General features: G+C 44.0%; 1 protein-coding gene across 3 annotated transcripts in view; it reads right to left on the bottom strand.

The window, feature by feature from the left end:
• DDX3X (DEAD-box helicase 3 X-linked) overlaps positions 1-14,376 on the bottom strand; it is a 22,515-nt gene extending 8,139 nt beyond the window's left edge. The window contains exons 1-12 of one of the 3 annotated variants that reach the window (XM_056558146.1): positions 14,247-14,376; positions 14,030-14,128; positions 9,585-9,639; positions 9,288-9,338; positions 7,586-7,699; positions 6,959-7,085; positions 5,488-5,646; positions 5,308-5,407; positions 4,676-4,811; positions 1,955-2,040; positions 1,767-1,865; positions 1,523-1,683 (exon numbers count right to left, since the gene is read on the bottom strand). In XM_056558146.1, the coding sequence (XP_056414121.1) occupies positions 1,523-1,683; positions 1,767-1,865; positions 1,955-2,040; positions 4,676-4,811; positions 5,308-5,407; positions 5,488-5,646; positions 6,959-7,085; positions 7,586-7,699; positions 9,288-9,338; positions 9,585-9,639; positions 14,030-14,074 (1,133 nt within the window). In that variant the 5' untranslated portion in view covers positions 14,075-14,128; positions 14,247-14,376. Of the gene's footprint in view, positions 1-1,522; positions 1,684-1,766; positions 1,866-1,954; positions 2,041-4,675; positions 4,812-5,307; positions 5,408-5,487; positions 5,647-6,958; positions 7,086-7,585; positions 7,700-9,287; positions 9,339-9,584; positions 9,640-14,029 lie in introns of all 3 variants that reach the window. The other 2 variants (XM_056558147.1, XM_056558148.1) reach the window with 2 other exon arrangements.
• Between the last annotated feature and the right edge of the window lie 13,075 nt (positions 14,377-27,451).

Raw genomic sequence — 27,451 nt, 5'->3', positions numbered from 1 at the left:
CACATGTGGGGGGGGTCCATTGTTCTGGCACTATGGGGGCTTTATAAATACATGTGGCCATCAATTCCAGACAAATTCTCTTCAAAAGCCCAGTGGCGCTCCTCTTCTGAGCATTGTAGTTCGCCCGCAGAGCACTTTACATCCACACATGGGGTATGTTCTTACTCAGGAAAAAATTTGTAACCCGATATTTTCTATTTTCCCTTGTGAAAGTGAAAAATTTAGGGTAACCAGCATTTTAGTGAAAAAATTCTCTTAATTTTCCCATCCAACTTAGAATTTTCATTTAACACCCGTGGGGTGTAAAGGCGCACTATACCCCTTGTTACAATCTGTGCGGGGTGTAGTTTCCAAAATGGGGTCACATGTGGGTATTGTGTTTATGTCAGAACCACTGTAAAATCAGCAAATCACCAATTTAAATGTACATGGTGCACGCTCACTCCTGAGCCATTTTGTGTGTCCACAGAGCATTTTACATCCACATATGGGGTATTTCCATACTCCACCAAAATTTCTAACGCAATTTCTCCGGTCTTTCCCTTTTACCGCTTATGAAAATAAAGTATGGGGCAACACCAGCATGGTAGTGTAAATTTTTTTTTATACCAACAGGCTGGTGTAGCACCCAACTTTTCCTTTTCATAAGGGGTAAAAGGAGAAACGCCAGTGATTCCCAAACAGTGCCTCCAGCTGTTGCTAAACTACCAGCATGCCTGGGCAGTCAGTGGCTGTCGGGAAATGCTGGGAGTTTTGCAACAGCTGGAAGCTTGGTTTTGGAAACACTGCTGTATGATACGTTTTTCATTTTAATTGGGGGGGGGGGGGGGGGACACAGTGTAAGGGGGTATACTGTATATGTAGTGTTTTATACCCCCGCCCCCGATCTGCTATTGGTCCCTGCTTCCAGACGACCAATAGCAGGGATAGGAGAGGTGGTATCCCTGCCACCTCACTCCTATCCCTTCAGGGGGATCGTGGGTGTCTTTAACAACCGCCGATCCCCCTTATTTTCCGGGTCACCGGAGACATGTATGACCCGGAATCGCGGCAAATCGATGCTGTGAATTCACCGGTGATTTGCGGCGATTATGCCGACATGGGGGTTGGGGTCTAATGACACCCTGTGCATTTGCACGGGGTGCCTGCTGATCGATATCAGCAGTCGCGGTCCGCCCGGCGGGGACAGAAATTCCCATGGATGTACACGTACATCCTTAACTGGTTAAAAATTTAAGATGCAATCTGATTGGTTGCTATAGGTAGCTGCACCACTCTACAGTTTTTGACAAATATCCCCCTAATGATCATTGACAAGCTAGAGCAGTGGTCTCCAAACTGAGGCCCTTCAGATGTTAACTACAACTCTGTATGCTAGGAGTTTTGTAACAACTCCTAGAGTGCCCAGATTTTTTTTTTTTTTTTACATCTGGAGGAGGGTCATTGTTTGGAGACTAGTTTACTAGCGTAGTAACAGCAGAAAAGCACCAACTACAATGTACTCTAAAGAATTGTGACATACTTGCAATAGTCCAAGCCAATCTTTCCACGTTCCATCATGTCAACCAGACGACCAGGTGTTGCTACAAGCAAGTGGCAACCTCGCTCCAAATCCCGGATTTGCTGTCCGATGTCAGCCCCACCATAGACAACACAAGGCCGAACTTTGGATCTGTAAGCAAACTAGGAGAGACCACCAACATTAAAAACAAAACTAACTTGTTATGCGTAACAATATTACAGAACAGATTTATGACTAGGCATACCTTTCTGGCTTCTTCATAGATTTGTACAGCCAGTTCTCTTGTTGGAGCCAATACAAGGGAAAAAGGAAATTGTTTGCGCCTTCCATATCTTCCATTATCCTAAAAAAAGGCAAATATTACAATATTTTTGTTAAACCTCAACTTAATGTTTAACTATACAGCACACATAATAGTTTAAGCAAAAATACCTTTAAGTTCTTCATTGCATCACCAGGACCATCTGCATATATTTGACTTAAGATAGGTAGCAAAAAAGCTGCTGTTTTGCCAGACCCTGAAGACAGAAAAATCTAAGATCAATGGCAGTTTAAACCACAAACAAAAATTATGACATGTGACTGATCCACAATTTAGCATTTAATTTTAATTGCAATCTTGCAGCCAGATGTTACATGCAGGATATGTTCATAATGTGAAATGACCAAGCAGAACCTGCAGGGAATACAAAGAGGTAACCTGATCTGATTTACTTTAGAATTTCAGCTGCGAAACTTCTAGATTCTGCAAAAACATCAAACCAGCCAATTGTTTTTGCAGAATTCCTCAGCGCTACAATGAAGTAAACAGGACTGAATTACCAGACAGCATCAGTGCATTGAGGGCACAAATCCCACACGTGATCCACAAAACTGCAAAAAAGATCTGCAGCCAATCCAATCCGCCCATAGCATCAAGACATCTTGGCTTTCCATTTCAAACATTGCTTTGAAAACTAAGTTGTGATCAGTTTTAACAAGCAAATAAGACACTTGTCTCATGCAAGTTGAAAGATTGGCTCAACATGCAGATTATGAGAGAATACTCCCTTTGGTCTCACATGGGTGTGGAAATTTGAAAAAAATATAAAAAATCTACTTGTCCAAGGGACTAAAGTGGAACACAATCTACTTGTCCCTCAGGAAAATCCACTTGTCTTGGTAGATGAAATTATTTCAACCAAGATAGTACCATCCCCCCCACTAGACCACCAGGGATGGTTACAAGATCCCTTTATACACTGCTGTCAACTTAGACAGTGGCGATCTAATGGTTTAATAGCCGGCCATGGCGATCGCAGCATGCCAGGCTATTAGCAGCAGGAGAGCTGTAGCTAGCTTCTTATGCCCGAAGCAAGCCCTCCCACCTGACCCTCATAACTCCAATTTCTCCAAATACAGGGATGTATGAGGGTAATCTTATGTGCCGGGATCTGTAGTTATCGGAACCATTATCAGAACTTTTATTAGGAAAGGGGCTTATTCACATATATACGCACTTAAAAATATTTTAATCACTATTTTTTCAGTCCTCATTGGGTCTTCTACACGGAGTCTTGATTGGATAACAGTGAACGCCGCTGTGTTACGGGACGGGGGTGTTCTGCTTCTCCAGTTTATATGGTGCATTTTATTTACTCTAATTTATGTCAGAAAATGCTGGAAGTTGCATTTAGTTGCCCTGCTACAGCCTATGGTTGTGTGGTTGTTGCACTGTATAGTAGTACAGTTAAGGTTATTGTGTAACATGCTGGGAGTTGTAGTTTTTGTCAGCTGCAGAGCCATAGACTGTGTCAAGGAATACTGGGAATTACTGTTAGTAACTACAACACCCAGCATGCCCTGATGCAGCCTATGGCTCTGCAGCTGACATGAACCAAAACTACAACTCCCAGCATGTTACATTTTATAGTTCAACAGTTTAGGTTATGGTGTAACATGCTGGGAGTTGTAGTTTTGGTTCAGGCGTGTTTGCGTACATCCGTGGGGCTCTTGGTCAGTGGGTGGGATTCTGATGGTGCAATTTAGTGCGGGTGGCCAGAAGCCACTAAAAATAGAAAATTAGGTAGCACAACTGGCAGCAGCACTTGTCAGTCCGCCCCTGTACAAAACATACATATACCGGCCACTGCCCCCTATATTATACATTACATACAGACACATACATACACTGGCCACTGCCCCTATATTACTCAGTATATACATCGACACCTCATACACCGGCCACTGCCCTTATATTATACATAACACCGTATAGACGTACACTGGCCACTGCCCCCTATATTATACATTACATACAGACACATCATACATACACCTGCTGCTTCCCCATCATACATTACTTACACACACACACATCATACACACATCATACCATACACCCGCCACTGATACATTACATATACAACCACCCTTCCCGCCGCCTGCATGCTCGGCCTCCTCACCCGAGCTTCACACTCACCTGCTTCTACGTTACACAAGAAGCAGGGGGAGAGAGAGGACGAACACAGCTCTGTTCACCAGCTCCTTTCCCACACACAGCTCCATCCCCTCCCCTGTCTCCTCAGGACCTCATCTACCACGGGGAGGCTGCAAGTTTGCACGGGGAAAACAGCAGGGAGGGGAAGAGAGGACGTCCGTGCACAGCTGCTGACCTCCATAATGACTGCTGTGTGTGAGGACAGACTGAACTGCACGGGGAGGATTTCTGTGTGTGAAGAAGGACAGACTGGGGGGCATGGGATGGGTTCTGCGCAGCGGCCCCTGGCTACTGAGATCAGCTGGGGGCCGCCGCCCTCTCCATACACCGAGCACGGGTGTGAGGTGAGATTTCAGAAATTGGTCCGGCCCTGCTAGCCCGATACAGGGCTTAATCTATGAAAAATTCACCTGCCCGGTGCCCAAAACTACTTGTCCTGGGCGTCTGGTGATAGGATTCCCACATCCCTGTCTCAGAATGTTGTAATTGCATAGGTTGCATGATATCCAACAACCTGTTCACTGGTTGTTTAGCAGGTAGAGTTTATACTAGAGCTGGGCGGTATGACCAAATGTGTATCACAGTATTTTGTAAGTTATGGCGGTTCCACGGTATTTAACAGTATTTTCAGCCCTTTGATATAAGTGCGATTTTGGAGCAGTAACAAATCTTACCTGTCTGTGCACAGGCCATCAAGTCTCGTTTTTCCATGATAATTGGAATTGCATGCTTCTGTACAGGAGTGGGTCGTGTGTAACGTGTAAGTGCGATGTTTCCCATAATAATTTCTCCCATGTTAACATCTTGGAACTTTAGGGGGCAAAGAGAAGAAGTTATTGTCAATAGGTTTCAGGTTTAAAAGGTCACATTTCTTACTTTCATTCTTCCTTCGAAAAATAAACACAATATTTTTTCAACAGAGACTTCAAGGTGTTCACTAAATATTCAGCCTCCTTAAGAGGCAGGTGCAGTAAGCTGAATACATTTTGGCCGACATAGATCTCCATTTAAGTCTAGCTCTTACTCCAGGCAAGCCCTTTTATACAAGGTTTTTGAGCTCCATTTGACTAAATCCACACCTGAATCCCTCCCCCAACATCAGAAACTTACAACATACCCACTATTCTGGCCTACCCCAAGGCAAGATGGGAACCCTCTCCATTTGACGATTGGTGGTCACAACTCTGAGACCTGCACCTTTTATACACATATGCCATACAAGTGTAAGGTAGGAATTCCCTTTTCACTATACAATTATGACTGCATGCATGATGAATTTTACATGGCACACTAAAGTAATACATACAATTTCTATGTGCGGAGGACAGTTTGAGCCTGTTGCTTCAACTGGAATGTCATCATACTTTTCAAAGTTTATGCCAGTATTGCTTCCAGAAAAGAGTTCTCTGAGGAAAGTATTAAGAATTAAAGCAAGGAAAGAAACAACCATCCACAAAAGAACTAAGCCAGGTACAGTAATACTCACTGTTCTACACGATCATTTGGGGCAAGAGGCTTTGACCAGTCATCTTCATCACTTCTCTCATTTGCCCAACGACTGCTGCCACGGTCAAATCTCCCAAAGCCACCTCTGTCGCTGCTATTTGCCCCGCCATCATAACCATCTGTACGACGATCATCAGATCTACACAGTGCACAATAAAGTTAAAGCTTCTCATAGTACATTTAAATAGAATGAGTTGTGTAAAATTATGAATATCAATATAGTGTATTAGGAGATAGACCATAGTAACTAGACATAAGAAATTTTATAAATATATGTAGTTGTGGGCGACAGGCTCTCCATACACTGCAGACTGACCTGTGGTGTAGTGAAAGCTTACCTGAGGTGCAATAGGTCCTTTACCAGTTTATGCTTTGGTTTCCAGGGTGCGAGAACAGCACACAGGACTACCCCTCAGGTTTATTGGTTGTGGAAAGTGATCTCACCTTACTTGTGTGCACAAAACACAAGGTGTTTAACAACCATTTAATATAATTCCCCTCCCATACTTAAACTATACTTTAGAGAAAAAAAATAAAATAAATTTAACACATTTAGGCAAGGGCTATACGGCAACGAGATCATTTTGAACCATTGAGTTACAGCTTGAGTCAAAAGCAATACATGGAGTTATATGCCATCTTGGGCACTACAGCTAGCCGTCCCCCAAAAGTCTAAAAATAAAAACTTAGTGCTACAAAAAGGTCGCAGTGTAGCCCTTGCCTTAGCTAATTGAGGTACAGAGGCAGAATGTGGTGTATAGAAGCATTTATGTACTATCTGATTAAGGATAAAATAATGGGCCACATCTTAGTCACCACATGCATTAGTGTTTGTGCCTTGTTCATATCTTAAGTAGGCACTAGAGATGAGCGAACTTACAGTAAATTCGATTCATCACGAACTTCTCGGCTCGGCAGTTGATGACTTTTCCTGCATAAATGAGTTCAGCTTTCAGGTGCTCTGGTGGGCTGGAAAAGGTGGATCCATTCCTAGGAAAGAGTCTCCTAGGATTGTATCCACCTTTTCCAGCCCACAAGAGCACCTGAAAGCTGAACTCATTTATGCAGGATAAGTCATCAACTGCCGAGCCGAGAAGTTTGTGACGAATCGAATTTACTGTAAGTTCGCTCATCTCTAGTAGGCACCAACGTTTTCCTCAGACTAGGAAAAAATGCTAATAACCTAGCTTTTAAACACACACTGCAAACACTACTTGCATACAATCCTGAACATTATACACTTACACAATTCACACAAAGCATGTTAGCATATTTTCTTAGTAAACTATACAAACCCTGCAATTCTACTGGACATCACAATTTAAACTTTTCTAGCATTCAGTCACATCAGTTACACACTAGCCTGCACACAAATTGTATAAAAGTAGTATCTGCATTAATAAAAGCTTTGGTCATCCAAATATTAAATATTGGCTTAGCAAAAGACTCACCTCCGTGTCCCACTGCCCCTGTCACTGAATACACCTGATCTGCCACGGTCATTTCGTGACCCAAAACTGCTGTAAGCATCTTTGTCTCTACCAGCATTCCACCCAGTATTCTCTCTGTCATAAAATCCTATATAGGGAAAAAAAAAAAAAAAAAAAAATGTGAAGTGAACAAAAGTTGACTAGCCGCAACAAACTAGAGTTCACCATGGACAAAAGTTTATCAATGAATTTGATAAATAGAATATTAGAAGACATTTAAAGTTGTTTTCCAGGACTATGGGGTCTAAACACTGGAAGCCTATCCTAAAGATCTCCATCAATTGGCCAAGTACAGGTATTTACAGGGAATGTCTTCATGATGTATCAAAACCTATGTAGAGAAAGTGACCGTTGCCCATAGCAACCAAGGAAACTCTTTTTTCAGAGGTCTTTTGAAAAATTAAAAGCAGAAAACTACATCACTTCCACAGGTTTTGATACATCTCCCCCATCGTGCTTAACACAGATAACGGGGTGCCTAAGACAGGTTGCAGGCGCTTTTCAAACCTTGATAACACAACACCTCCAAGAATGTGGCTGAAGTGCAGCCTGAAATTAACCAAAAGGTAATTCAGAACCTATAGTTACCTCTATCAGTACGACCGGAGCCCCTATTTCCATAGCCATTCACACGACTATCGCGGTCATCATTAGTCCCGTTGACATAGCCGTTTCCTCCACGACCGGCATCCCATCCTGAATCTTGTAGAGTGAAGCACATCATTCACACTTGTGTTAACAGAAGACTGCCCATCTTCGGCAATGTGTGGGCCAAGGGTAAATTACACCTTATGTATAATCACCCAAACCAACCATTGAAAACTAGTGTCTAAAAGCAAGCTAAAGCAAGCTGACAACCCCCAGTGTAATGCACGTTACATGCACTTCAGTGATTTTTTTTTTTATAGCTGCTAGATATAGAAGATAGTTTATTACATCAATGGAACCAGTCATATTATGCCAAGAATGTAGCCGATCACAATTTAGTACATTTTAATACAAGCCTGCATTGGAGTCTGTTCAATGGAAAATGTAACAAGACTGAAGTTGGGTGCACATGTGTTGACTTGCTGCTGCTAACACATTAACAGTATCTAAACTGACTGTTAATGGACACAAATTTTGCCATAAGCAGCAGTTTTACCTATAAGATTCCCACAGGCCTAACCAATTTGCAGTAAAACCAAATATTGGGACAATAACCGTGTATGTTCTCCTTTCCATTAGCATTTTATGGTGCTGTAACACCAACACTGGGAACGGCCGTAACAGAGCAATGCAGCCTTTTATTGAACGTATGATCTAACCATTAGTTCATTGAGCCAAGAAGCTATGTGGGACTGTTACAATATCCGAGGAGTGTGCATAAGACATTGCTTTAAACAAGAAGCAATTTAATAGGGATTCCACTGCAATTCACAGGCAGCTCAGTGGCTAGCTTATGCAGGCCAAGCTGTTGTGCAGCCAACACACCAAGACAGGTAACCAACCGTACCATTCCTTGGGGACCACCAATCACCGTAGCCCTTATACACATCTAAAGCTGGATACTGACACCTTGGATAACCTACATGATAATATATCTTTCAGAACAAATTCACCAGCCTCTTGAAAATAGATAGCTGAACACACAATGTGTTAGTTTTGTGTCAAACTGCAGGTTATTTTCTGCATTCACATGTTTGGGATGAAACCGCAACACAGATTGGTTTTCCAAATGGCTGCAGCTTAAGTAGTTTCATTGTTAAAAGGTGTTATCCATTATGTATATCCAAATACGCTTCTGAGGAGAGTGGCTTGCTGCAGGACCTGCCCATAAGTGTCCCATCTCAGCAAGTGACTGGCAGAGTTGGCAGGCCCTGCAGCAAGTTACTCTTCTCAGAAGCAGGAAGAAGAGGAGGAGACCGAGGGACCAGACTGAGCACAAAGGAAGCATGGCTAGGTAAGTATAGGTCTGTTATCATCCCCCTCCTCCACCAGCATATTAGATTGTGTAAGAGGATAACCTTATTAACTGCTATTTGGATTTTCACAAACTGCAGTTTATAATACGGCCATTAACCAACCTGATTTTAGCTGCAGTTTACCACCCTAGTTTACACGCCTGGGTGGTTTTAGCTTCCTCTGACAAGACATGTGAACCCAGCCTAAATCCTAGTCATTATAGGTCAATAACACTTCCTCTATGGTGCTGGCATATTTACATAGGGAGGTAGATTTAGTTAAATAGCTAAAATTGTTCAGCGTTCCATTTTAACTCAAATTGTAACGATTCAATAAAGACCCTTACCTTGTCTTGAAGCTTCTTTGTTTCTTAGGTGAGGAGGAATATAACGCCCTTCTATTGTAGGAAAGGTGAGGGAAAAAAAAAAAAAAAAGAAAAAAAATGTCAAGCAAGTGTCAAAAAACCATGGGCGAGATCAAAACCTGTGCAGAGGAAGAGATGCCCATAGCAACCAGATAACTCATTTTTCAGAGGCACTCTGGTTGCTATGAGCAACACAGCAACTTTTCCTCTGGATAGGTTTTGATAAATCTCCCCCATATCACCAAAATACTGAGTATGGGGATGAACTATTATACTTACTGGTTGAAGAGCCACCACTTTCAGAGTCAGCTGAATTCAAGTCTAGCCCAGCAAACTAATATAGGGAGGAAAAAATATTTGTTACTTAAGTATTTATATTCGAAACAAACCCTTAATAAATCAGTTCTAGACATCCTACTTTTAGGCCTCCCCTCTAATTAGTGCATCTAGCTTGCAAGTCTAGTCACCTGATTCATATTCCTATATACACATTATAAACAAGACCTCTTCTGGCTGCATGTGGTACTGCAGCCAAGGTAACCAGCAAGACATTCCAAAAGACAAAATGGAGGAATGCCAAAAGAAAAAGCTGCTACCTTGCCAAATCCCAAGGAAATTCAGTAACATTCTGTGGGAGGAGTTTATTTTCAGGATGTTGTAACAACTATATTATGTCAAAGAGGCACTGTCCAAAGCACCAAATGGCTCAAAGTGTTAGAGCAATTCTAAAGCTCTGTCTATAATGGCATCTTACAAGATTCTATATACCAATACAGATACTGGAGCACAATAAAGCAAACAGATCACACTACAGTAAAGAGGAATCCATTAGAGTGCCTTCAAATCTATTGCTCTGATGCAGTTCCTAAATCAAAAATTAGGAGTATATATTTGAAAAGGCTATAAGATATTTATATAATTCCCTTCCATAGAGCCAAAACCAGGAGTGGATAAATACCATCAAAACAGCAAATGTGGAAGTGCCCTTTTTAGAGTAGTTTGCTACCGGCAGCCAGGACCCACAGCTAATGCCTGACACGGCCGATAGGGCAGATGGCTGGCATTAACCCCCTTAGACGCCACCATCAAAGTTGATCACGGTGTCTAAAACGAAACTAAGACTGTCCAGGTAGCTCAGCGGAGCTGATCAGGACTATTGAAAAAAAATTGTGATGTCCCGATCAGCTTACTGGACGATGAGAGGGTCCTCACCTGCCTCTCGATCTACTACTCCATGCCTGCTCAGCACGCAGGAGCAGCAGAGTGCCGAGAACACTGATCAATGCTATTCTATGACAGAAGTGATCAGTGTATGCAATCAGAATATTGCATGTTTAGGCTAATAAAAGTGAATTAACCCCCTTCACTATTAAAAGATTAAGTCACCCCCTTTTCCATTTTTTAAGATAAAATGTAATACATAAAAATCATCATGTGTGGTATTGCAGCGTGCGTAAATGTCCAAACTATTTAAATATAAGGTTAGCTAAACTGCACGGCCAATGGCGTACACTTAAAAAACTACCAAAGTCCAAAATTGTGCATTTTTGGTCACTTTATATACCATAAAAAGGGATTTAAGAGACCCATCAAAACAAAATTACAGGTTACAGAGATATTGATTTTAGAAGATTGTTGCTCAATCCAGGGAGTTGCACGCTGGCTGCCTCAGTCTGTCAGCTCATAATACCTCCCCTGCAATTTGCATATTCATTATCTTGACTCCACATCCTATTGACATGGAGTCACTGGTCACGTGAGCAATGCGCACTGTCAGAGCACATGCGCTGGAAGATTACATCCAGCTCTCACATCCTGATGACCTGAGCCCTCCCCACTGCAAGCGCTCTGCATGGTGTCCGTGTCCATGCGCCAATTCTCGCTACACCTGGAAGTCATCAGGACGAGAGATGGACGTAATCTTTCAGAGCATGCACTCTGCCAACAGAGCGCAGCATCCACAACACTAGGACGTGGAGTCGACGATAATGAATAATTGCTGGGGGAGGGATTACGAGCTGATCGACTGAGGTAGAGGCAACTAGCCGGCAGACAACCGCCTTCAGTGCGCAATTCCCTGGAATGAGAAATGGATCTTCTCAAGCCCATATCTTCGTAGCCATGGATGAAATTACAAGACCCTCTACACTCCTGGTCACCCACTGTATAACCCACCGTTCTAGGTTTAGGGTGAGTAATCAGGCTGACAGATTTCCTTTAATATACTTTTTTTAAACTATGTAATTAATTGGTTTTTAATCCTGCAATCAATTTTGATAGCGGGATCTAAAGATTTTATGCTGGGCAATGCCATGATTGCCGATTCCGGCAACAGCGGTGAGTCCTGGCTGCTTACCACAGCCATTTCTCACCAGCTTTGAAGTGAGCTCACTTCAAAGATCCAAAGCAGTTGCAGGGCTTAGCCTACTTTCACAATGCCGTTATGACACGGCAGTGTGACGGGTATCAGGGGAGAAAAATTACTGCAAGAGCCATCAAAAAGTAACTGGTCCTGACGGCCCCCCTAATCGTAAATGGGAGTCGCTGGGACCCGTGGCTCCCCGTCACGAGAACAGCCTGATCATAATTATCTCACCTGTGAAAGACTAAGGAAATCCAAAAAACATGACCTGTTGGGGTACTTGAGGACCACACTTTAGAAACACTGCTCTAGATATTAAAGGAAAACTGTCATCCCATTGACCCACACTAAACCCAATACACTGGGTTATAGTGCAGGTGAACAGGAGACTGATGCAAGGTCTCTGACAAACATAGGTATCTACAGTCCAGTGGTTGCTGGTTGCTTTGACTGCTTTTTCTGCAAATTGAGCACTGGAGGCGGGCCTGCCAGGAGAATATGTATATTTATTTGCCAACCTCCAATGTGCAATTCGATGAAGCGGACCTTCTGAGGGACCAGGCACCAGACTGAAGGTACATATGTTAGTCAGAGACCCTGCATCAATCTCCTGTTCACCCGCACTATAAACCAGTGTATCTGGTTTAGAAAAGGTGAACGGGATGACAGTTTTCCTTTAAACCTCTGCTAAACTGTAGTCACAGTTCATACCTCTGTCGCAATGGAATCTACAGAAAGTCTGTGTGGCCTCAGACCCCTCCTGCCTTATTCATTTAGGCTTCTGCTCTCTCTACCCCTGTATTACAACCTCCGCAGATTTTCAGCTGTATATAGCACAAGTCCTTCACAGGTTCCACTAGAAGTTAAAGGGGTTGTTCAATTAAAAGGTATTTTTCATATCAACTGCCTCCAGAGAGTTACACATTTGTAAATTACTTCTATTTAAAAAAAAAAAAATCTTATTCCTACCTGAACTTATCTGCTGAAGTTGAGTTCTTTTCTATCTGACCAGTGCTCTCTGCTGACACCTCTGTCTCAGGAACTGTCCAGAGCAGGAGAGGTTTGCTATGGAGATTTGCTCCTACAGTGACTTTTTCCTAGTGTCAGCACCTTCTAGTGGCAAGAGCATATACCATCAGTAAGCTGTCCCCCAATGAAGACATGTGTCTGCAGAGAGGACTGTTAAAAGAACTCAACTTTAGCAGCTGATAAATCCCGGCAGGAATAAACTTTTTTTTTTTATAGAAGTAATTTTCAAATCTAACTTTCTGGAGCCAGTTGATATGAACCAGTGACCCTGATCCAGGAGAGTGCTGTGGACCCTAGAGATTGTTCTAAACAGACAGCTGCAGATCCACCACTGACAGGTAACATTAAAATGCTCAGTGATCAGCTTGGCATACATCTCCAAGGATACAGAAGGAAGTAGCACCAGTAGGGGATTGGCAGCAGGGGAGTACCAGTGTTTTTACTCCCTCACCATGAGGCCATTTCAGGTTTAATGTATAATTACAGACAGGATGCCCAGAAAGTATGTGCCCCCTGTGACAATCTCATGAATCAAAAGGTATTTCTGCTGCCAACGTTTTGGCTTAAATGGCCGTCTAATTATAGCCGGGCATGTGGCAGGGGTAAGTGAGGATACACATCAGTAGAGAAGTAGGTCAGTCATCCCACAGGATTCCACGATGAACTAGAAATGGCGGCCTATTGACAGGAGGCCCTGCAGTGCCATGTAAGGGCAGGATCGCCCTCCGAGCCATGTGTTCAGAGGCTCAATGGAGAGCGAGCTGTTTACTAGCAAGGGCAGAGAGAGTAGGCCTCTGATAGAGGAGCCAGTGATCTCCCCACGGGAACACAAGCCAAGTATATGTCAGGATGGCGCGGCTCGGGCCTACTCACACGATCGCACAGTAGGGCAGAGCTGAGTAATAAGCCGGCTGCGTGTCTTCCCCCTCCCCCTTTCCTGTTACAAAGGCCGCCATTGTAGAATGCGACAAGCAGGCTTTCCCCATCATAGCCCGACACCCCAGTAACAAGACATAAGGCCGGATGACCATAAGGGAGTAACCCGAAACACGATCCTTAATAGCCGGTGTGCGTCATCACCCTACTGGGCCGCGCACCAAACACCCGGCCCTGATGACGCATCTGAGGCGAAGGGCTCACACTTCTAATAAACAGCACGTAAGCTCCCGGGCGGCCGGGTGTCAGGGAAGTGAGCACCGCCCGCCTCCAGTCATTCCCCTCAGAGAGGGAGGGTGAGTTATGTAAGTGCGCACACAGGCCCCTCCGTCAGACTAGGCCGCCATTGTCTGCTCGGCAGCGCTCAGCACCCCCTTACACACACACACACACTTACCTGCTGGTCTAGACCGTGAACATTTTCGACGGCCACATGACTCATAACTAAACGATAAGAAGGCCGGGATCCCTCGAGCAGGAAATTGGTCGGTGTTTGCTGATAAAAAAAAAAAAAAAGTAATGGAAGTGACGATTACCACAGCTGCCTCAGACTTCTTCAACTTAGTTACGTTTATATCGAACAAAAAAAATCTACTTATAAAAATAACTATTACTATGCCGCTAGTACTTCAATCTAACGCTGATTCACAGCGACGCGAACAGTACGAGAGGATGCTCCCAACTGAACGCCCGGGCGAGCCGGGCCGACCTATTAAATACATACGACGTGCAAGTGACGTCAACACGTACGGTGATGCAATTCTCAGGTAGGCGGAGCCTGGCTGGCGCGCTCCCGTGCTGTGGACCTCGTTTTGCTTGTTGTGCGAAGAGTCTCTTGTCTCCGGGCAGCCTGCAGTGACACGCGCCTATCAAAGGCCAGCGTCAGGAAGAACCGCGAGATTTCCTCATGGTTCCGTGTTGTAAGGGGAAGGTGGTGAAGTGTTCCACAGAGGGACTAGAAAAGCCCAACGTCCTGGAGGATCAGACTTTGTGACATTTAACTCTTTGCAGCTCAAAATGGCTGTGATGTAAGGCTGTCTGTATATTAGATATCTGTATATTAGATATACTGTCTGTATAGAAGATGTATATTAGGCAAGAACATGCAGTCCATGGCTTATGTGGCTTACTTCCCGTGTTTACTAAGACTCTATTCACATCTTTGTTTCAGTATTAAAAAAGAATCCTACAGCATACTGGCAGCGCCCATTGAGTTTAAAGGAGAAATCCCAATTATATACAGGAAGCCCAACTTTACTTTTGTCTGTTGGTGCCAACAAGGTAGAACTTCAACATCAAACATCCCATTTGTAGCCCCCAAAGGCGTCTCGGACAGCGCCAATCACGCTTACTTTCTGGGCCACCAGAGACCTGATTGGCCCGGAAATGGCGTGATTCGCTGACCAGAATGGACTGCTGAATCATGGCGATTGCTAACAAAGGTGGGTCTAAGGGGGAAATTTATCAAAACCTGTGCAGAGGAAAAGCTGTCCAGTTGCCCATAGCAACCAATCAGATCTCTTCTTTCATTTTTCACAGGCCTTCATGAAAATGAAAGAAGCAAGCTGATTGGTTTCTATGGGCAACTGGGCAAGTTTTCCTCTGCACAGGTTTTGATAAATCTCCCCCAATATCCCTAGGCAATGACTAACAGCAGCCATCCTGGCCTGACCCCCACGCCGTAAATGTACGGCACTGTGCGCTAAGTTAATCTTAGCAGTGCCGTACATTTATGGTGTGTCCTTAAGAGGTTAAAGTCGTAAAAAAAAAAGTGCTTAGGTGCACGTGCAACATTTTGTGTGCCCTGCGTAAGCAAAAAAAATATATATTTTTTTTATTACCGTAGTTAATGTAATTACTAAAAAAAAATATTGAAAACTAATCCACGCCTTACGACACATATGTTGGACGGTCCATAGGCAAGGCACCATCCCCAATTTCAGCTTTGGGGGCTACAAATGGGATGTTTGATGTTAAAGTTCTACCATGTAAAGTTCTATGCAGCAGGAGTGAGGTGGCACAATCGCCGTGATTGGTTAGCTGGTACCACGGCTCCTGCTGGGAAGTGCACCTGCTCTGCCCTTAGTCCGGAGGGTGACAGCAGGTACACGGAAGGCAGGACCAGCGGCGGGAACTCGGTGACGACAGTGGTGGCAGGATCCGGGCAGCCGCAGTAGGTGAGGCCTATGTGCCTCCAGCTGTTGCATAAGTGCAACTCCCAGTATGCTCAGCCAAAAGGCATGCTGGGAGTTGTAAAAGCTGGTGGCACACAACTCCCAGCATGCCCTTCGGCTGTCTGTGCATGCTGGGATTTGTAGTTATGCAAGAGCTAGTGGCACTTTTTTCCACTAGTTCTTGTATAACTACAACAAGCATGCACAGACAGCCAAAGGACATGCTGGGAGTTATGGTTGTGTGCCTTCAGCTGTTGCATAACTACAACTCCCAGCATACCCTTTAGCTATCCGTGCATGCTGGGAGTTGTAATTATGCAACAGCAGGAGGCACACTTTTTGATAGAAAAAGCAGAATGTGCTCCACGCTGGGAGCTGTAGTACCTGCAGTAAGGGACAGATCACAGCGGATGTCACTCCTCCTGACACCCGCTGCGATCGTCCTGAAGTGACTGTCTGGATCAGCTGTTCTCAAGGCTACAGAGCCGGGAGAACAGCTGATGCTGAGCAGTAGATATACATTGTATATCTACTGCCCAGCAAGAACTTACAGTGAGCCTTCAATGTTTATACAGTATACACATTGCTGGCTCACTTAACCCCTTGCTGAGCTGTGCGCTAAGCCAGCCCGGCAACGAAAGAGTTAGCTTACACTGCTGGACAGTGTAGGTTAACCCTTTGGGCGGTATACGCTATATACAGCTGTCTATAGATAGCTGTATATAGTGTATACAGAAGACAAAGAAGTCCCCTTACCTCCCTCCAGTCCCTGCGGGTCCGTGTAGCTCCGCCCTAGTGAAAACGTCATTAGGGGCGGAGCTACAGACGGGATCCAGGGTGGTAAGGGTTTAAGGCTCTGTTCACATTGTCCGTTTTTGATAATGTGAACAGACCCTTCTGGCAGTGTCTACCCAGACAGAGAGACTACAGCTGTTGCTAAACTACAACTCCCAGCATACCGTGGGTCCACGCGTCTGAACTGCCAAACCAGGGAAGGCCATTGAGCCGAAGATTGCAAACTTTATCGTCCCTTCTTTTTCCCTTTATTGTTGTCACATCTTTGACACGTCTATCATTGCGCAACCATCATCATTTACCACAGCAACCGTCATATAGAAAAGGGAACCGCTATTGTATTGATCATGATGGACTGATTGTAGGTCTAGGAGTGCATTGATTTCTAAGTGGGAGTCCTGGTCTTGAATTTTACCTGTTCTTGGAGGTCATCTAAAGTGTATCTATATAGTCCTGCTGAAACAGTTCTGGGACTACTTCACTACTCTTGATGTGCCATGTTTGCGGCTAATACATGGGGTTAACACAGAGTTATATCCGCCTCAATTTGGCCGTACTCTGGAATAGGCCGGTGTCATATATATAATATAGGGGACGCATCATTCGACATGTATCATATATATTGAATGAACTCCGCTCATACGTTGGATTGTCATCCTAAGCAGTTTTGACTCACTCAACTGTGCTTTATAACTATATTTATCTTTATCATATTTTGACTACATCATTGGCATTATATATTTTTTATCTTGTTGTACTGTTTTCTCCTCCATTCCCTGATGAACCCTAGTCATTTGCTAAGCGAGAAACGCGTTGGAAAGGGAGCACGAGATGCCTCAATAAATGTATTTCATTTAATTTTAATGTATTTCTAATGAAATATTAATATCTTCCTAACCCTGTCCACACTTATTGTTCAGTGAGGGCAAGGGTTTAGAATAGGTAGGGTCTTCCAAGAAGTAGGGGTTCACCTGTATCCTATACCCCGTCCCTTCCTGATCCGTGATCTGTGCACATTGTCGGATCAAGAGACATAATTCTGTATTGTCAGTGTATTCTTTTATGTCTATATGTATTTTTTTTTTTTAAATAAAGATTTATATTTTATTACTTAGGCCTAATCAATGATTTTGAGAGTGTTGGTTGTCTACCAAATTATCATTAAGGGTATTTATATCATATATGTATATGAGGATTTATACACCAGTTTTCCTCGACAAGTGATTTACCAATTTTTTGAGCCACGTCAGTCAATTTAGCCACAAAAATCTACGGCGAAACGGAAATAAAGATCATTGTGAGACAAAACTGGAAAAAAAACGCCATTTTGTAACTTTTGGGGGCTTCCGTTCCTACACAGTACATTTTTCAGTAAAAATTACACCTTCTCTTTATTCTTTAGGTCCATACGATTAAAATGATACCCTACTTATATAGGTTTAATTTTGTCGTACTTCTGGAAAAAATCATAACTACATGCAGGAAAATTTATGCGTTTAAAATTGTCATCTTCTGACCCCTATAACTTTTGAACTTTTTGATCGCTTTTTATTAATTTTTTCATGATATAAAAAGTGACCAAAAATACGCTACTTTGGACTTTTTTTTTTTTTTGCGTGTACGCCATTGACCGTGCATTTAATTAATTATATATTTTTATAATTCGGATATTTCCGCATGTGGCGATACCACATATGTATTTTTATTTACACTTTTTTTTTTTTATGGGAAAAGGGGGGTGATTCAAACTTTTATTAGGGAAGGGGTTAAATGATCTTTATTCACTTTTTTTTTTTGCAGTGTTATAGCTCCCATATGGGGCTATAACGCTGCACACACTGATCTTTTTACATTGATCGGTGGTTTCTCATAGGAAACCACTGATCGATGATTCTGCCGCTTGACTGCTCATTCCTGGATCTCAGGCCCTGAGCAGTCATTCGGCGATCGGACAGCATGGAGGCAGGTAGGGACCCTCCGGCTGTCATGTAAGCTGTTGGGGATGCCGCGATTTTGCCACGGGGATCCCAAACACCCCCCCCCCCCCCGAGCTAACCGGCAACGTTTTAGTTTCACTTTAGACGCGGCCATCAACTTTAAATGCCGTGTCTAAAGGGTTAATAGCGCGCGGCACCGCGATCAATGCCTCGCGCTAATAGCCACGGTTCCCGGAAGTTGTTAGAGGCAGTGCCCGACCCGCTATGACGCAGGGCCACGCCGTGGCCCCGCGTTATAGAACGGGAGCGGACTCATGACTTACTGGTACGTCATGGGTCCTTAACAGGTTAAAAATCATAACCCTTTTAATTTTGCACCTACAGACCCATATGATGGCTTGTTTTTTGCGCCACTAATTCTACTTTGCAATGACATCAGTCATTTTACCCAAAAATTTACAGCAAAACAAGAAAAAAAAAAATATTTGTAGGACAAAAAAAAAATACCATTTTGTAACTTTTCGGGGCTTCTGTTTCTATACAGTGCATTTTGTTGGTAAAAATGACACCTTACCTTTATTCTGTGGAAAAAATCATAACTACATGTACGAAAATTAAAATGTTTAAAAATTTCCTCTTATGACCCCTATAACTTTATTATTTTTTACACTTTTTCTTTTTTGCAATGTTATAACCCTCATAGGGGACTATAACATGAAGTACATTGATTGCATACACTGATCAATGCTATGCCATAGCATTGATCAGTGTTATCGGCGGTCGATTGCTCAAGCCTGGATCTCAGGCTTGGAGCAATGAATCGCCGATCGGACGCCGAGGAGGAAGGTAGGGACCATTCTCGTGTGTCCTCAGCTAATCGGGACACTGTAGTGTCCCGAGCAGCTGGGATGTATTTTTTTATGTTTTAGTCTAAGGGGTTAATACCGGACATCACCGCGATCGGTGATGTCCAGCATTAGCCATGGGTCCCGGCTACCATTTGCCGCCGTGACCGACCCAATATGACGCTGGGTCACCGTGTGACCCCGCGTTATATAACCGTGCAGGGCGTACAGGTACGCCCTGTGTCCTTAAGTGGTTAAAGGCATTCTCCATTGGAAAACAATTTTTTTTTTAATTAACTGGTGCTACAAACTTATCAGCTGTTGTATGCCCTACAAGAAGTTGTATTTCTTTCTGGAGTTCTTTTCAGTCAGACCACTGCACACTCTGCTGACACCTCTGTCCGTATCAGGAACTGTCCAGAGCAGGAGAGGTTTTCTATGGGGATTTGCTTGTACTCTGGATACATGAATATATATCCCAAAAGGAAAAATGGGGTGCTTAAAACATAACTTTTACTGTAATGTATATTAAAATCCACCAATTTAACCAAATAGTGAATACCAAGTGAATAAACTATAAATAAGAATTAAATATCAACTGGTAGTTCCACTGACTCATACTTGTAACAATCTTACTTAATCAAATTTCGAGATCGCTCAGAGTGACAATAATCCTCTCATCAGGACCTACAAATCACTCATAAACACGAAATAATCCTTAGGCAAACACAATTTTCAACAAACACGACTCAACATATAAAGGTCATGTGATAAATCCCCATTCCCGACGCGTTTCTGCGGATGTCTGTATAGTCACACTCCTATGACAACCGCTTCATCAGGGGAATACAAGAGGGGTAAATCTCCTACGTTAGAACAGCAACTACAGTGAACAATAATATAGTTGCTTATGTGTAGCCACCATAATGCAGATAATGAATCACAAAATAGGATATAGTATGATGAGATCAATGGACCCCCTTAAAAGAAACCTCTCCACAATAGCGTCATGATGTCCATCCCTAGTGGGTAGTAGTTAGTCCCATTCAGTGTATATTAAAGCCAGGGGACCTAAAAGAAAAAAACAAATACAAACAATGGGGGCAAGCAGTGAGCAGGTACGTAAGTGCTTACCTTTATGTTAGTATATACGGTCCACAACGTGATCTCAACACTACTTACATGACCACCGGGGGCATCTGAGAAACAACGCTATCTACAATGTAAACATACGCCATAGGCAGAATCAGTAAGAGCTCCTAAACCAACTCATAACTAGCTCCTAGTTAGAGATAGCATAGTTGCAACTCATGTTTAGAAGTCAGAGATGTAGCATGTAAAGGCTGCAATGGCAGCACTCCCGTTCTGCTGCCGGGTCTACGCACGCTCTGTGCACGCCGGCGTTCTTATGATCACATGACCGCTACATTACACGCCCAGTGGTACACCCATTCAGACGCCGTACTGTTGGGCGGAACACACTCCGAGCCAAACTCAATGTTCACCTGTGTGGGCGTAGCTTAGCCCTGATCAACTTTACTAACTATATTTAAGGAATAACTGATTTACTGGTCAGGTATTTAGGCAGTCTAAATGAGACAAACTTAGTACAGATGTCTTATGACAAATATATGGGCTGATGGCTGAAGTGTACACATAAGGCTAGGGGCGAGTGCAGTGACATCACGCCCTAAGGAATTTCACCCTTGCTGCATTTATAGCACTATAAGGGATAGTATAGTTAGTCCCTAGTAAGCCAGTGCCTGACAGTATGTATGTCATGTATCCTGATAAGCAGAAATTTCACAGATGGATCAGTCCCGTCCTATTGCTAATTTGGACAGATGGTACATCAACGTACTATGTATGAATGTCACTACATTATTAAAGTGTAAGACCATATACTGTTTTAGGGACATAGTTATAAATTCGTTATTAGTAAAAAATAATACATAAGATGATGAAACTATATAGGGTAGTTTTCCCCCCAGACCCCGAGACTATTCAGACAGGTTCTCACCAGTGATCATTGGAAATTAGGATAACATGGATGGAGTGATAGATTCCCCATCCTAATGGAGCTAACTCCCTCCCACCACAGGCGGTAGCAAGCATACTCCCTACACTGGCCCTGATGTACCCTAAGTAGGTAACCCTCAACCTAAGCGGCATTGATGTCCTTAGAAGGACGGTACCGTACAACCTCGTACCTCCTAATGACCCCTATAAACTAGAGGTGGTTCTAGCTCAAATGGTCCACTGGGACCTCCCCTTACTACCTATTGGACCACCCCACGGTAGATATAGTAAATATAGGGGGGGGACGAGAGGGATATAATAGATAGGGCAAAGGAATAGAGAGGGCGCTACCTAGCGCATTACCACTAATAACCAGGGTGAACAGAGGTAATTACAATGCTCACCCAGAATGTTACACTCGCCAAGTGTAACAATGGAAAATAACTTGTGTGTAAGCATACCGGCAGCCGGTCCACCTTCAGAAAGATGCACAAAGAACACAAGGAGCCTCCAAGGAGGTGGCGGACATCAGGAGGTGCTGGACACACTCGGAGGGTAAAATCATCATGCCTGATGAAGCAGATAATCTGTGAAACGCGTTGCATGATGGGTGATTAAAGTTGATTTTACCCTCCGAGTGTGTCCAGCGCCTCCTGATGTCCGCCACCTCCTTGGAGGCTCCTTGTGTTCTTTGTGCATCTTTCTGAAGGTGGACCGGCTGCCGGTATACTTACACACAACTTATTTTCCATTGTTACACTTGGCGAGTGTAACATTCTGGGTGAGCATTGTAATTACCTCTGTTCACCCTGGTTTTTAGTGGTAATGCGCCTCTCTATTCCTTTGCTGTTTTTAGATATTTGCCTCCTATCGGGTTCCGTAGGAACCGACTCGATTGACGGCTGCACCAGCACTTTACCACACCGCTATACTTTCCGGCAATTCATCACTTTCCTGCGGAGGAGACGCACGTGAGGACGCCGCTATGGATTTTCTATCTAACTGTGAGTTGACCCGGGACAGTTTAATCTCGCAACTTATCGGTGAACCCTTTATGCCTACTATAACACCCACTGTGAGTGGACATAGTCCTTTATCTGAATCGGACTTAAACCGTATTAATGATCTCCTGCGGCAATATGAAAACTGCTGCAAGGCGGAAATTCAACATAATCTGGATGCACTGTTTTTATCTAGGTATATGACAAGCAATATTACACCTAGAGGACTACGCCCACTAATAGACTCGTCTTTTCCTGAAGATATTGCTTTTACTAATGATTGGGAGAATTATTTAGAAACTTTCTCCCGAGGCTTAATGGAACGTTTATATGTGAAAAGGAATATGGCTGCCTCTATTCAATATAATAACGCAGTCAAAATTAGGGAGGATTTATTACCATATGTTCATTTAAATGATTTTAAAAAACTTGATAATATTGTTCTTAATCGTCTTAAGAAAAATGAACTCAATACAATTAATAAAAAAGTCCATAATTTTAATCGCAATAAGCACGATTATGCTTGTGGACAGATCCGCAAGTGGCCTAGGTTTAATAGGAATGCGGGGAGTGCTGAAACTCCAGATAATATTGCTACTGGCAACGAAGATACAGTGTTATTGACACGTAAATCTGTTAATCACAAGGTCCCTACGAATGCACCTGACACTGGACACTTTCACGATAATATCACAGTAAATTCTAGTGTACACTCTGATGTACATACACATAAGTTAACACCCCTTTCTAATACATCTACTCAGTCTACTCCTTTTAGAAATGAGGTAGCTAGACTAAAATACGATCTTACAATGAAAGCCGCACTATTATTAATTCAAATTTACATAAAAAGAAGCTTCCTTCACAAGCTACTTCAGGTACTTCTGGTCAGAGAACAAAGCCACATACTACCCAGAGACATCTGCGACATATTAATAACATTAGTGTCCCCTATTCACTACAAATGACTACAATACCTGACCATTCTTACAATGCAATGCCTAATCCTAAACTGAACCTTGAAAGGGGATCTGTTGTTGATGATTTATCCATCCACCCACAAGTCACATCTTGTGTGACTCCAGCAGTTGCGAGCACTCTTGCTCCCGGCTCTATTACATCCTTGGTGGATGGATCTGTCATGAATGACAACCCCACTTCTTTGGAATTGGATATTTCTTTTCTTAATGATTCTTTATTTACCGTACATGATGTTACCATTGTTGATTCTGGGGAATCCACCTTGGTTGATGTTACAGTTGACTCCAAAATTTGTGAGTATCCTTCTAATAATTCCTCTTACCATCAACATTTTTTAGGCACAGGTCCTGCTCCTGCAGATTCTGTAATGCCGACATCTCACAGCAACTTATCCCTAAACAGGATCACACAATATTTCCATCCCCTACCAGAGAATCCACTAAAAAGAAAACTTGCCGCAGAGGATGTAGAGGAGGTAAAAAATCCAAGTCTCGATGCCTCCAAAAAAAACAGGATAAACTGACAAAAAATGTAAGTGTTGGAAGTGATGTGGTCAAACTATTCACCATATCTTCTTACTTATTATCTGTAAATGAGATCAACCTTCTTAGTAAAGGTCTTTCCTTCTGCCCTATGGCACTGCCTGACAATTTTTCTTTATTTTTAGATTTGAACAAATTTGTTCGTAAGTTAACCCTTGAGCGTCACTTCTCACTGGTTAGTGAGCGTGAATGTCCTGACCCTGTTCTGGAAACCATAGATATGGCCCCAGTGAGTGAAGTCAGACACGTTCACGTTGTACCACCCTCTTCTTTCTATCCACTACATCACCGAGGTGTCCATCTTGAAACCTTTTATTCTTTGTTGTCTAAGGAATTTTCACGAATTCGTGATTATATAAGTCCTACCGCTAAGTATGTGTCAGGATTCGGCAGGCTGGAAGTGGATCCTCTGTGTCAGAGAGGGATTGGCGTGGACCGTGTCGGTGGACCGGTTCTAAGTTGCTACTGGTTTTCACCAGAGCCCGTTGCAAAGCGGGATGGTCTTGCAGCGGCGGTAGCAACCAGGTCGTATCCACTGGCAACGGCTCAACCTCTCTGACTGCTGAGATAGGCGCGGTACAAGGGATTAGACAAGAGCAGGGTCGGACGTAGCAGAAGGTCAGGGCAGGCAGCAAGGAATGTAGTCAGGGGCAACGGCAAGAGGCCTGGAACACAGGCTAGGGATACACAAGGAACGCTTTCACTGGCACAATGGCAACAAGATCCGGCAAGGAAGTGCAGGGGAAGTGAGGTAATATAGGGAAGTGCACAGGTGAACACACTAATTAAAACCCATGCGCCAATCAGTGGCGCACCGGCCCTTTAAATCGCAAAGAACCGGCGCGCGCGCGCCCTAGGGAGCGGGGCCGCGCACGCCGGGACAGCACAGACGGGGAGCGAGTCTGGCATCGCGAATCGCATCCCGACTAGGGACATTATCGCAGCGCACCCAGTCAGCGGGTCTGACCGGGGCACTGCGAACAGGAGAACGCTGTGAGCGCTCCGGGGAGGAGCGGGGGCCCGGAGCGCTCGGCGTAACAGTACCCCCCCTTGGGTCTCCCCCTCTTTTTAGAACCTGAAAATTTGTAGATAAGGTCCTTGTCAAGGATGTTGTCCTCGGGTTCCCATGACCTCTCCTCCGGGCCGCAATTCTCCCAATCTACAAGAATTTTTTTTTTACCTCTGACCGTCTTGGATGCCAGAATTTCTTTAACCGAGAAGATGTCAGAGGACCCGGAAACAGGAGTAGGAGCAACAACCTTGGGAGAGAAGCGGTTAAGGATGAGTGGTTTAAGGAGAGAGACATGAAAAGCATTAGGAATACGGAGAGAAGGAGGAAGAAGGAGTTTGTAGGAGACAGGGTTGTTTTGGCATTTGATTTTAAAAGGACCAAGATAACGTGGTCCCAGTTTATAACTGGGGACACGAAAGCGGATATACTTGGCGGAGAGCCACACTTTGTCTCCAGGAGAAAAGACAGGAGGAGTTCTTCTTTTTTTGTCGGCATGTTTCTTCATCCGGGATGAGGCCTGTAAGAGAGATTTTTGAGTCTCTTTCCAGATGGTGGAGAAGTCCCGAGTCACCTCATCAACAGCGGGCAAACCAGAAGGCGTGGGAGTGGGGAGGGAGGGAAGAGGGTGACGGCCGTACACTACAAAGAATGGGGATTTAGCGGAAGACTCAGAGACTTTGAAATTGTACGAGAATTCGGCCCATGGTAGGAGATCGGCCCAGTCATCCTGGCGGGAGGAAACAAAATGTCGCAAATAGTCACCAAGAACCTGATTAACTCTCTCCACTTGCCCATTGGATTGGGGATGATAGGAAGACGAGAAGTTTAATTTGATTTTGAGCTGATTACAGAGGGCCCTCCAGAATTTCGACACAAATTGAACGCCTCTATCCGAGACGATATGCGTAGGAAGCCCGTGAAGGCGAAAAATGTGCACAAAAGATTGTTTCGCCAACTGTGGCGCAGAAGGAAGACCTGGAAGAGGAATAAAATGTGCCATCTTGGAGAAACAATCAACGACCACCCAAATAACTGTGTTGCCATGGGATAAAGGTAAGTCAGTAATAAAGTCCATAGCAATCTGAGACCATGGTAGCTCAGGAACAGGCAGAGGATGGAGGAGACCGGCAGGCTTCTGGCGAGGAGTCTTGTCCCGGGCACAGACTGTACAAGCCCGAACAAAATCAGCAACATCTGCTTCCAGGGTAGGCCACCAATAAAAACGAGAGATGAGCTGGACGGATTTTTTGACGCCAGCATGGCCGGCGAGGTGTGAAGAGTGTCCCTACCCGAGAATCCTGAGGCGCTGGCGTGGAGGGACGAAGGTCTTTCCAGGAGGAGTTTGTCGGATGGAAGCTGGGGAAGCGGAGATCAGACAGTCTGGAGGAATAATGTGTTGCAGGGAGGCTTCCATTTCAGAGGCATCCGAGGAACGAGAGAGAGCGTCAGCCCTAATGTTCTTGTCAGCGGGGCGAAAATGAATCTCAAAGTTAAAACGGGCAAAGAACAACGACCACCTAGCCTGGCGAGGGTTCAGCTGTTGGGCAGACTGAAGATAAGAGAGATTCTTGTGATCAGTGTATATAATAACTGGGTATTTGGACCCCTCCAGCAGGTGCCTCCACTCCTCGAGAGCCAGTTTTATGGCCAGTAGTTCTCGATCACCAATGGAGTAGTTTTTCTCCGCCGGAGAGAAGGTCCTAGAAAAGAAACCACAAGAAACAGCATGTCCGGAAGAATTTTTCTGCAGGAGTACAGCTCCAGCTCCCACCGAGGAGGCGTCTACCTCCAGAGAGAAGGGTTTAGATGGATCAGGTCTGGAGAGTACGGGAGCAGAAGAAAAGGCAGTTTTGAGACGGTTGAACGCCTCTTCCGCTTGAGGAGGCCAGGACTTAGGGTTGGCGTTTTTCTTGGTTAGGGCCACAATTGGGGCCACAATAGTGGAAAAATGTGGAATAAATTGTCTGTAGTAATTGGCAAACCCCAAGAAACGTTGGATATCTTGGAGTCCGGAGGGGCGTGGCCAATCCAACACGGCTGATATTTTGTCCGGGTCCATTTGGAGTCCCTGGCCAGAGACTAAATATCCTAGGAAGGGAAGAGATTGGCATTCAAAGAGACATTTCTCCATCTTGGCATATAACTGATTGTCCTGAAGTCTCTGAAGAACCATGCGGACATGCCGGCGGTGTTCTTCTAGGTTAGAAGAAAAAATCAAAATATCGTCCAGGTAGACCACAACACAGGTATATAATAAATCACGAAAAATTTCATTTACAAAGTCCTGGAAGACGGCAGGGGTGTTGCAAAGCCCAAAGGGCATAACCAGATATTCAAAGTGTCCATCTCTGGTGTTAAACGCGGTCTTCCACTCGTCCCCTTCCCTGATGCGGATGAGATTATATGCACCTCTTAAATCCAATTTGGTAAAGATGTTGGCGCCACGTAGGTGGTCAAAGAGCTCCGAGATAAGAGGCAGGGGATAGCGTTTTTTTATAGTGATTTTATTAGGA

The sequence above is a fragment of the Hyla sarda genome, chromosome 2 (assembly GCF_029499605.1).
Source record: "Hyla sarda isolate aHylSar1 chromosome 2, aHylSar1.hap1, whole genome shotgun sequence".
Taxonomy (NCBI): domain Eukaryota; kingdom Metazoa; phylum Chordata; class Amphibia; order Anura; family Hylidae; genus Hyla; species Hyla sarda.
The sequence above is the reverse complement of the archived record's forward strand: the minus strand, read 5'-3'. Positions and strand labels throughout refer to the sequence as shown.